This window comes from Cupressus sempervirens, chromosome 7 (genome assembly GCF_028749045.1).
Source record: "Cupressus sempervirens isolate cs-2001-9-10 chromosome 7, ASM2874904v1, whole genome shotgun sequence".
NCBI lineage: Eukaryota > Viridiplantae > Streptophyta > Pinopsida > Cupressales > Cupressaceae > Cupressus > Cupressus sempervirens.
Window position 1 is genome coordinate 527550702 of NC_143124.1, and position 12410 is coordinate 527563111.

The following is a 12410-nucleotide window of genomic DNA, read 5'->3' on the forward strand; positions in this document are numbered from 1 at the left end:
AGAAACTTCTCCGTTCGTTATATTTTTCTTGTCTGTATGTCCAGGTGTACTCGAGCTACATAAGGATGAGGAGTCTATGTTGGAAAGAAAACGTAGAAGCTTGCCCAGACAAATAACAACTTCACTTCTTACGAACACTAGCCAGAACTTTGATTATTTATTTCGGAAGCATTTTTAGTCTTTGGCAATTTCTTGTAGTGTTTGTCTTGTCACCGCTTTTCTGTTCTTTTACGGCAATCACCAACAATTTCTCCAAATACGCCACATGTTCAATTATTTGAAGAGCCAGAAAGTCTTATTACAATGTATATAAAATATTCACCATACAATTTGCGTAGCTTATGATTTACGATCGTCTCTAGATAACCCAAATAGGGAGCGAGATCCACTGAAAATTTTCACTCAAATCAAAACAAATCTTTAGTTAAATATGTCCTTATGGTAGATGGTTCTTCTCCATTACCTTCCACCTTGAACGCATACCTAGCTCTCGCGTCCACAAACAATGTTTAATTTTAATTTTAACATTGCCGAGTGTTACCTTTTAGAGCGGCTTGTAGTTCATCCAGCCAATGAAAGACAATAGTTACCATGAATAATTCTAAAGACTTTTCGCAGAATTGAAGATTGTATTTCTCTGTAGATCTCCAATCATTTCGATTATGAAAAAAGCAGTTTTTTGAGAGTAAATTTGTTTTCAATTTCCAACCATTAAATCTTTGAAATTATTCCCACCTAGAAAGAAGACGATAATTTAGTTCAAGCCCATTAATTCATGTTTATTTGTAACTCCTACCCCTAGGAATCTATTCGATGCTATGTAACGCTCATTTCCAAAAGTTTTGTAATGACACCAACCAACCTTCTAGAGAATTATGATGTTGCACAACTTGCTAGGAATCACGCCATATGCATGCAAACACAATTTCTCTGTGCATGTTGGTGTAATTTTGATTTGCCCAATTCTTCTTTTTGCTGCAATATATGAATTACCAACCACTATTAATGCTTTGGTTCGATAAATATTTTCGGTGCCGATAGTAATCAAATATTCTATAATTCGCAGTTCCTAATAGCAAAATCATTCTTGCCACACTTCATCGGTTATTCGATTCCTCTTTGTTGTCCAGTTTAACACCCCCAAGCAATCTAACCATGGAAAATTATATTGTACTATTTCCGAAAAACTTAAAATGGCTGCTTTTATCCTTGCAATGACTCAGTCGTCTTCCAAGGAAGAAAGTTCATGGGAATATGAAAGCTTGAATTGATTCTTTAGGTCGACCAATGGCACAATCAATAAATGTGAATTCCAACTCGTGTTGCTGAAATCGTTTCTAGTTTGCTCGAGTCTGCCTAAACAACTTATTTTAATCAATTCCACAAATTCGTGACTTCCACTTGCTTTTAGAATCGACAGTTTCACCTTTATAGTTTCCAACTGAACAAAATGATCTCTTTGGAAACAGTTTGGATTTATAGCTTCATGGAAATGATTATCTTCAGAGTTCGAATGTTTTGAATAACACCTTTGATCAATCCCATAACTCCTTCAGTAGTTGTGAGTGAAGAAGACCCATCCAATTTGCAAAGAAAGAGCAATCAAATTCTTTCAGCCCGAACCACCATTCCAGTCTTTATGGCAATTCCAGATAGCTTACGGTAATGATTTGAAACCAATCCTCAATATATTAATGTGTCCCTACTTAGCTTATTCTTATTTGCTTTTCGCTGCAGTATGATTGCCCATAAATATGTTATTACCAAAGCAACCAACATGACAAGTCATAAATATTTTCGACTCACAAAAACAACCACCTATCAAATACCATACAATTTCTTTCAAGTTTTGACTGGGATCAAAAGTATTTCCAAGAAAATTAGCTTCAGCGGAATATATAGTCACTTAACAATTATATTTAATCAATCTCCTTATTGTAAATGTGCCCTTCGATTCTCTATTTCCAGCCGATAGTCAAATGCCTTTAGCTGTCGTATCCACAAATATCCCCCTTTGCAAACAGTATTAAGTTTGAGAAAATGTTTCGTCGCAAAGCTCCTCGATTAATTGGACACATGACACTGTAATTTTCCACACTCACAACACTTTCACAATGTGCAAGAATTTCCACTCAGCTGATGTGTGCTCTAGGCAAAAGAAAACAATTTTCTTGAATGTTACAACTTACAACACAGGCTTAATAATTACCAAACTTCTGCTTTAGTTGTTGCAACTATTTAGAGATATTTCTAAACATTGAATACAACCTTGTGAGAGACTAGTTTATTTAAATCTTTTCATAACTATAAATTTCTCTCTAGTAAAAAACTTCACAGGCTGGCAGGAAAAACCAGCTCTGATACCATTGAATATCCCAAACAAATATTTACCTGATTTCGTTTCCAAAAATATATTAAGAACTAAAACATAGGCAGATGCTAAGTCATAGGATACGCCGAATTTCATCCATGAAGTTTGAATTTCAGCAAGCTTTTTCCGTTTCCGTACTTTATCCGAATATTATGATATTTAATATAATATTTTTTTTAATAATAATATTATATTATTTTAAAATAATACTGAGCTATTCAGTTTAATTATTTAGCAAAGTCAAACAATTTTAAATTTTTTGTGGATATATTACTTTATTTAAAAATAAAAATTTCTCTAACTTCAATTTAATTTTGATTTTTTCAAAGTTTTATCCTTGTTAAATTTCATCTAGAGTTTATGATTGACGAACTCAAATTTGAATTTGAACCTTGTGACTTAGGCCTAATGTATTACGAAACAACAATAGAAACTAGTAGATTCTCTAATAGATATAAACCCCTTCCTTTCAAAATAATATTCAGGATTTGAGCATATGAAAATATGTTACAAACCAACAATATAAAACCAGTAAACTCTCGTAAAATTCCTCAAAAACATGTTATTGCATTATACAACAGCAACACAATAACCAACATTCAAAATTCAATCTTAAGCACAGTTTTACAGTCAGATTGGAACACTTAAGAGAAAAAACTTGTAAGCGCATACGAGACACCTAAAGTGACATCTTCATGGACAATGGGTTTGCATCCACTGTCTGCCGGCACAAGGGGCTACGTCCTCACACTAGCTGAAAGCTGAAGCTTTCCAAATAACTCTCGCAAGAGAGAGATTGAATCTGAATCATAAATCAAGCATGCCAAATGAAAGAGTCTCCTCCTTTTATGCTCACAGCTGTGACGCTTCAACTCCCCTTTTGGCTTTCATCTTATCTCTCCCTGTCTTTTTTAGCCCTCTCTATAATAATAAATTGACCTTTTATATTTTGAGTCCACGCTCTCCTAGTCAATTTTAATATTATATATAATATGTCTTGGACTTTTTTAATGTATATAATATGTCTTTGACTTTTTTAATGTCCCAAAAAGGGGACATTACACATAGGCTTGACAAACAAAAAAACCAAGAAGATTTGACGAAAGCCTTCAGCAAAAGCATCCGTTATATCGATTGACATTGATTGGTTGATCAATACTAACCAATTAAATAATGAACTAAACTTAGAGTGATGCGAAACTAAGTTGAAAAAGTTTAGTACTATTACCTACCTAGTGTCTTAACCAACAATGGTTGAATTTAATCGACATTTCCCTTTGATAGTGGTTGTCATATTATTGATGACCATCTTTTTATTGATTGCCAATTTATCTAATCAGTCATGACTCGATTAATATTGAGGCTGTCGATAATTTATTTTTCATGATTATTAATTGCATGATGACTTTATATACTATCAAGTCTCCATATTTAGTTATTGCAAAGGTCTGTCATCATTTATTTAATGTAATGTTCCCTTTATTTGCATGGGCAACCATAGAATGAATGTATCGAACTCCTGTCAGATTTTATTGCTGATGTATATGTTGATTTGATGATTATTCACCGTTTATATATATATGCTGCTTCTAAACATTCAAAGAGCTGATTTTTTTTATATATCCATTTGTTTGCTGCTGACTGCATTCTCTTGTAGGTTCTGATTGGACTGCTGATATGGTTATACTTATTATATTCCCTGACACACAGACTGTATTCTCCTCCATATGAGATGGCCTTGATGTCCCTTTAATACTTCCAAAGGGATATGAATACAAATGATTGCACCCCTTATTTATCCTTAACAAAACATATTATTCAAATGTTTGACCTTAATAGAAATCACAACTTGATTCTATAGTTATTAGTTTAGTTGATATTTATTAGTAATTCTAAGCACAATCTTATCTTTAACTTTTAATCTCCTATATTCTATGATCGATTATTATCCTTGCAATAATTTTATTGGAGTGTGTAATCCCCACGTTGGTTATCCTTGTTAAGGCGTCCTATGTGGATGTATTTAGTGCTGATGTAAATTACTATCACAGACAATTAAATCTCTAGCTTTTGCCTAGGGCCCATCTGAATGTGTTGACCAATATATTGCCACCAAATGTTATATTGTAACATATGCTTTAGTTTACTCCAGCATAGACCATAATGGATTCCAGAATTATATTAACACTATCCATTAAATCTTTGATCGCTATTGTTAATAGTACTCTTAGTCAGCGCATAGACTTGTTCAATCTTGCTAATATAATCTCTTAAGTCATATCGATGGTATGGATGTCCATGTCCATGTCTATCAGCTTTTCCCTTATATGTCTTTTTTTTCTTATTGAAATTGATGCTTTATTAATAAGTTTAAATCTTTGATTTAATGGTATATTATTTTTAATTATTATTTATTTTATTAGCAATACATTATAGTAATCTATCGATTATATTGTAATATTATTATGTTTATCATTAATATATATAATATTTTACTGTACGGTATCAATTAATATATTCTTTTAATTTAATAATAAATTATTTTACAGCTTATTTGTTTATTAATTATTATCATTTTTATTATTATTTTATTAAACTTTATTCGAGAAAGGGGACATTACAGCCATCCATATTTGAAATGACCTTGCTAATCATCATTATACTAAATGGTGCAGAAATGATCCAACACTAATAATCAAGAATTTAGTGTATTTCAAATAATCATAAAATATAATTTGGTTTCCATTTAATATAACAAGTTGCATTCTGCCCAGGGCTATGTACCTGGAATAATCCATTTTAGATCCTGATCTTGTGCTGGTTGTGTTGGTTCACGGACCTAGATGACGTAGGTCTATGTAAAAATCCCAGTTGATTTATAATTTATACGCAAAGCTAGCACTTTGTTCAGAGATTTATTTGTCAAAACAGTTGGTACTCTTTGTCTTGGTAATTTAACAAACAGATTGGTTCAGTTTGTCATAGGTTTCCTAGTTGATTTGATATTTTAGATCAAGCAGGAATGGAAGCTCACATTTACTAAATACTGAAGAAAACATGATAGCAAGAGTATTTTATTGGTTAATGCTGCAAGGTAAACATATTGCTGCCCTTATTAATCAAACTGAGATTGGCACCAGAAAAGAGAATATAGCAACACATGTATTTTTCTACTGTTCTGACTTGTAAAGGAAAATGGTCTCTGACATTTTCTAACACAGAAACTATGTTTCCCCGATTTCTAAAACTTAACACAGCATATTTGGACCTTTCCCAAAGGTTTGATGCTCCAAAGTGCATGTTACAGGAGAAATAAGACTCCCAAAGATTAATCTTGATGCTCCACTTCTGACTTAAATCTCTACACAATTGTGAAACTTCTACTGGGTGCCAAAGCTAGTTCCTTCCAATGAATGGAAACAGGGAACTGTGTCTTCTATATCTCATATGGCAAGTGTAAGATGATTTAGATTTCAGTGAGGATGCTGCGGTGATGGGAATGGTGATGTTGGAGCCCAAATTAATAGTCATGGTGGCCTCTAATGTCTGCAGCACTGTAATGTTTGCCCCATTTATAATTTTACCCCTATTAAGTCTGCAGCGGATAAAATGAGACGATAATATAACTTGGCTCGAGACTTTTTCTATAATGGTGAAAACTTAACCATAGTCTTAAATATTTTGCCCTTTCCTTTTCATTTTCGTGATGCTATAATCTTCATAAAATGAGACAGGCCCATCCAATATTTGTACCCAGAAATACAATTATATCGATTCCTTCAATAGTCTCCGCAGATGTAAACTTGGCACATAAATTATTATCAGCATATAATCACCAATCATTAGAATAGAGATAATCATTGCTCCTTCTAATGATCTGCAAAATACAATAATGTTCAGAATATAATCTTATTTTCAGACATAAAATACCTTTGGTTATTTCAAATTTGGCTTTATGGGAAGACTTCACGAATTTGGAATTTGGCACAATTGTGAATTCTTTCACGAATCCACTTCTTAGAAGAACTAAGGTTTCCTCTAACCCTTCTGTCAATCTGTTGAAGGTTCGCGTCTTCCGATATTCAGATAATGCAAAGCATTAAACAAATCATCAAATTCAAAATCCATATGCATGTCAATACATTGCAAACTCGTCTTTTTATAACAAATGATGTCTTCTAGAATTTTCTATTTTCCACCTCAATGTAGCTTCTAGAATAAGTTGGAGAACTTGTTAAATAAAATGACTTTTAATATTATTTTATTATAATTCACTTTTTAATTAAATAAATAAAATAAGTTTGCCCTTTTAATATTTGGATAACCTTAAAATTATTTTATTTAATTATTCATTGTACCAAAATTTGGGGATGTTACAGTCCTCCCTTCTCAGAGATTGCTTGTCCTTAAATAGTTTGCTCTTGTATGCTGAAATCAATGCTTGGATCCCATATCAATATTAGGAACATCACTTCACCAATCCACTATGCTACTTTGATGTAATCCTCATCATGCCTGTAGTTGTGAAGCAACTTATCACGATACATAAGAAACAATGCAACAATCATGTGAATGCGAGGATCCTAAATTGTCCTGTGTGCACAGTCAATCAAGTAAATTAAAACATCATCTATCCAACAGAGAATCTCACTTCCTGCTGAAGCTATAGGTACCTCTAATGTCAAAGGATGATCATAGCTCATTGTTATGCCAACCTCTATCAAGAAAAATACAAGAAGAATCCCTCCAACTCTTCCAATCAACTGCTGCAAGTAAATGCCACTAGGGTAGTCTCTAGGGTGTCCTTGGTATTTGAGAGCTTGAAGGTAAGGGTGTCTACTTGTGTTTTCTTCCTCAATGACTCTGAATATATCTCTGCTTGATACAGGAGATGATCTCAATTTGAATGAAGATTTAAATAATCTGATTCCATTGTTCTTGTCCCATCCTTGATCACTTGCAAATGTGAAAATGCTTCTTTGAGTCCCATTTTTCTCTTCTCTAATTGTACCTTCCAAAGGTGCTTTGCAATCATTGCATATATGTCATCAGAATATGTTAAGAGCTGCAACAATTTTATCTTCAGTGACCTCTAATTGACTCTAAATTATGTGAGCTAATAGGTGTAGGAGGAAAATCAGATTCACACAATGATGTAATTGACTGTAGCCATATAAAAAGTTGAGCACACTTCCTTTTCTGTCTCAGAAAGAGCAGAGTCTATGTTCTCATCAATGTACTGACCTGTAATAGATGAAATGGATGAGGATTCATCTTCATCCTCTTTCCTATCTATCCCATCTTTTTTGGTATGAGCATCAAATTTCCATCACTAGTAAGGGCACATGAAGAGCTAGCTTCCTCCAAGTTTTGAGAGGCAATTTACCATTTGCTAACTGGCTGAAAGTGATTCTCTGAATTAGTGAAATCTTCAGTTATTACCTTATCTTCTATGCGTTTGTGATTAGTTCCTAGGGACTTCACATGAAAAATGAAGATTTTTATTTCCTCAGTTCATTTCTGCTAATTGCATGCTTTTCTTCATCTTTCTCTTTTCCAAAGAAATTTTTTAATTTATTATGTGGATTTAAACCACTGGTGGCCAGCTTGTAAGGAGCAGTAGAAATAATCAAATCTTGTTATAAAAGGCCAATAGAAATGTTATGAGAGGTTGGAAGTAACATCACATTCATCAATAATTGTAGTCATAATGATTCTCATGCAATCATGAATGGGTTTGACATGATTCTCACTGATAACAAAAATGAAAATGATGAATCAATCAAAAAATAAGATCATCACAACTACACTGAATCATGACAACACATGAACTTTCCTTTTCCATTAATTTTAGGTTCATAGCCCCGTTACTAGAAGGACCTTTTGATTTGACTTAGCCTATTAACAATTTCAATTGTTGCTGGAAATACCACCTTCATTTGCTTCGTCATGAGCTTTAGGAGCTGTAGTTCTTATAATTTCACTTAAACAATGATATTCGACAAGCTTTGCCTCTTATCCTTGTGTCTCGACTCTCAACAGCTTGCACCCACCCAAAGAATTCCTTGTTGGAGTTCTTGCTATTTGAATCAATTGGAAAGGTGATTGTTCTGCCTTTTGCAAACATTGTGCCACTTCTACCAGTTAGGTGAGTCGAGCATCTTTTGATAGGATCCAGTGTCCAAGTTTCTCTCCTACAGTAAAGCACTATTTGCCCAGCCTTTGTCACCCACTGAGCTGGTTAGACTTCCCATAATGGACTAACTCACTCTTCACAAATACAATCCACTGATTTTAACCAACATGATGACGGAATCCAAGCTCTGATAGCACTGTAAGAACCCCAACTGATTTATACTGAAAACACTGCACTTTGTTCAGAGAAATTTTGTCAAACAATTGGCACTCTTTGTCTGGTTAATTTTAATATGTCAGAGGTTTTTAAGTTGATTTCATATTTGAGATCAAGCAAGAATACTCACCTTTACTAAATGCTTAAACAAAAATGATATTAAGAGTATTTTATCGGTTACTGCTGTAAGGAAAACATATTTCTGCCCTTATTAATCAAATCGAGATTAGCATCAGCAAATACAATCAATAATAGCAATGTATATGTATTCCTACTGTTCTGACCTCACAAAGGAAAATAATCTCTGACATTCTTTAATGCACAGCAACTGTGCTTCCCCCAGTTGTAAAACTCCACCCAAGTTATTCGGACCTTTACTGAAGGATTGGTGCTCTAAAGTGCATGCTACAGGAGAAAATGACCTCAAATCTAAACCTTAGCTGCTGGCATTTCAAACAAGAGGATTAATCTTGATGCTTCATTTCTAGCATAAACTTCTATAATTTTGAAAGCAAACACACCTGTGCTGAAGAATAGCACCCCTCAAATACCAGATGCCAAAGCAAGTTCCTTCTAGTCAATTGAAACAGGGAACTATGTCTGCAGAATAAACTTTGCCTATGTTAAAAATTAGTCTTGATGTGTTAAAATTGCAATTGTCACAATAAAAAAATGTGCCTGTTTGCTTTTATAGGTCAACCATCATACGAACCCAAGGGGAAAGTTCAACAGCATTTTAATCTTTATTTTTTTAATTGTTTATCAATTATGAATATTTCATACAAGTATCAACATGAGACTACTAAAAGCTTCTTACAATAAAACACACTAGTCACCTATGGAAGACCAAGAGTTGCCAATCAGAATTCCACTCTTTTTCAAAAACCACCTCCATATTAGAAGCCAACTATGTAAGACCAAGAGTTGTGACTTAGAATTCCATTTTAGGTGTCCATATCAGAAATTGAACATGGGTCTCTACATTGAAAACTTAACATTTTAACCAATTAAGCTCCACACCTTGGACTATATTTTAGCCTTGCTGAAATTAGATTCAATACATGTATTTTTATCCTTTTTGAAAAACGCACCATGAAGGTATGTGTGGTCTTCAAGGCCTTCACTTGGTTTTGGTATGGAAGGAGGAGCAGTAGGGGAAGCTCCATCCCTAAACACACTTTGTACCATGACAGGGAAGGGAACATACCGGCGGTGCTGCTCCAAACCTTGCTGCCCTCAAACCTCTTTGAGGGGTTTTTCTCGCCAATCCCATTGGGGATGCTGCCCTCAGACCCCTGTAAGTAGCACTACCTCCAAGCCCATAACAGACCCATTTATTATAATTTCTAACTGTATTTAGCATTTATTTTATATTTTTACCAAAGAAATAGGTATTTTAAAATTTGCCAAATCTTGTTTGAGTTGGAAATTATTTTGTCCAATCAACTCCATGTCAATTCCAAGTATGTTAATTATAGTTTCATTTACTACTTATTTGGTCTTCCCCTAGTCCCTATATTTATCTTGAATACTAGTAAGTTTATCTGTATGTATGCCAATATCTATTTATATTTTCATCTTTGTTTGAACTTTGATGCCATCCAGTAAATCTAATGCACAGCATTTTTCATCTTGTGTTGAACTTGCTGCTTACTTTACACTGGGTTTAAATAATTACAAGTTCAATTGATCAAAGAACGACAATGATGGAAAAGTTGGTGAAAATAACAAATGGGACAATGGATAGGTCCTTACTGTTAATATCCTTAGTTGTATTGGTTTGAATTCAATTCTAAATCTGTAAGAGTCTCTTTCCAATTGATCTTAGTTTGTTTTCTTTATGCTGAAGTTTAGTTGATTGGTCATACACAGGTAACTTTATTTTCTCTAGTCAAGGCGGCTGCAAAAATTTATGATGCTTGGTTGGATCTTCAATCTGGGTTTGTTCATGTGGGGAGTAACAATGGACGGCCAAACCCAGCTGCTGTGCTGCCTCTTTCAATATCTTCGTCTTCCAGAGGGGCTTTATTTTTCACAGTCCGATTAGGCAGCATACCTCAAGAAGGTGAGTGAACTTTTTGTGATTGGATAAATATTTATTCAAATGATTAGTTCATTGAGATTACATCATGTTAAAAAGTAGTTACCTAAGCTCTGATAGTGTGTGTTTTCTCAGGAAAATCTTCTGTACCAAGAATTGAAAATCATGAAAATGATTTATCCAAATTGCAGAGTGTTTTGAACATTCAATATGGAATATTTGGTGATCGAGTTGTTGGAGCACATTCTCCTGTGCAGCTAAGGTCCAGTGGAACTAATGGTGATGGTAATTTGTTTTTCAAGAGTGCTCTTGTTCTACAAATGCCTGTCCTGGAGCCATTGCTTGCAGTGGGTGCATTGCCGCCATCATCAGATTGTTTAAGAGTGGGCCAACTTATCAACATGAAATGGCGAGTTGAAAGATTAAGGAGTTCTCTGGATGAGTTAGCAGCTAAGGTATGTGAGTCAACATATCAAATAGATATGTGATTTATTTATATGCTAGTACTGTTTTCTTTCAGACTAACTACATGGCTTATATTTTTGTTTAACAACAGGAAGAAGAGGATCTTCTCTATGAAGTTGAGGTGAACCCAGAAAATTGGATGATGGCAGGGCGGAAACGAGGCCATGTGGCATTGCCTAATGCCGTAGGAGCGCGAGTAATGATTTCTATAGCATGTATTCCCTTGACTGCTGGATATGTCCGGCCACCTTCCCTTGGCTTGGCTAATGTTGACCAGTTTAATATAAGCTGCAACCCAGCAGGGCCACACCTTGTTTGTATACGTCCTCCAACGCTTTGCTCTTCGTTTTGCATGGTAAAGTCATGAATTTCAATGCAACATCTTGTCATCTGTTAATTCATTAGTCTGGTATTTCTTCTAGCCTTGCCTTGTGCCAGAGATAATCCATTTCTAGCATGAGGGGGGTTGTATAAGAGTTCTGTTGCTACAAATTACACTCTGAATGTACTCTTACTGGTTGGGACCAACAATTCATTTGTTGCCTTCATTAACTAGCCCATTTAGGTTTTCCACACTAATGGACAATTGGCAGGTAAAAATGGTCACGATAAAACACCAATTTTTTAGCCTCTGTAAAATAGCATAGCAGATGGAAGGCTGTTGTTTTGCCACTTCTTTTGTCAGTGAATAAATGTTAAAGTATGAGTTGTATCAAACTGGCTTCCTATGGTAGCAGAGAAAATTGTGGCAATTTGATATGATTTTTGGCACCATTGAGTTGAGCATTTTTGTAATGTCCCTTTTCTATAATATGGGACGCTACTGAATTCTTCACAATATAATGAATATAAAGACAATTTCTCAATGATTCTGCTATTTTAGTGATAAATGATTAAGGCCTAATTCTAAATGCATATGGTAAATACTTCTTTTATTCAATACAACTTAATTCCAAATCCATAAATAATACAGTTTAGTTTATGTACAATTAATTATGATTGCATAACAATCAAAATTACAATGATGTATTTTCTGTTTTTAATATACATGAATTTTATGCAGTTTCTGAGGGAAATCTCAGTACCTTGTACTGTTTGCTATATCTGGTATGCAATTAAGAATATGCAAATTATAGGGGTTATCTCTGCTGTATCATTCAATATGTGCTTTGAATAATGCT

General features: G+C 34.2%; 1 protein-coding gene across 1 annotated transcript in view; it reads left to right on the forward strand.

The window, feature by feature from the left end:
* The window catches only part of CLUB (TRAPP II complex TRAPPC10/CLUB), a 259180-nt gene extending 247085 nt beyond the window's left edge, over positions 1-12095 (forward strand). Inside the window, exons 17-19 of the mRNA XM_089791885.1 lie at positions 10596-10788; positions 10900-11219; positions 11321-12095. Of these exons, the coding sequence (XP_089648011.1) occupies positions 10596-10788; positions 10900-11219; positions 11321-11596 (789 nt within the window). The 3' untranslated portion in view covers positions 11597-12095. The remainder of the gene's footprint in view (positions 1-10595; positions 10789-10899; positions 11220-11320) is intronic.
* The last annotated feature ends 315 nt before the right edge of the window (positions 12096-12410 follow it).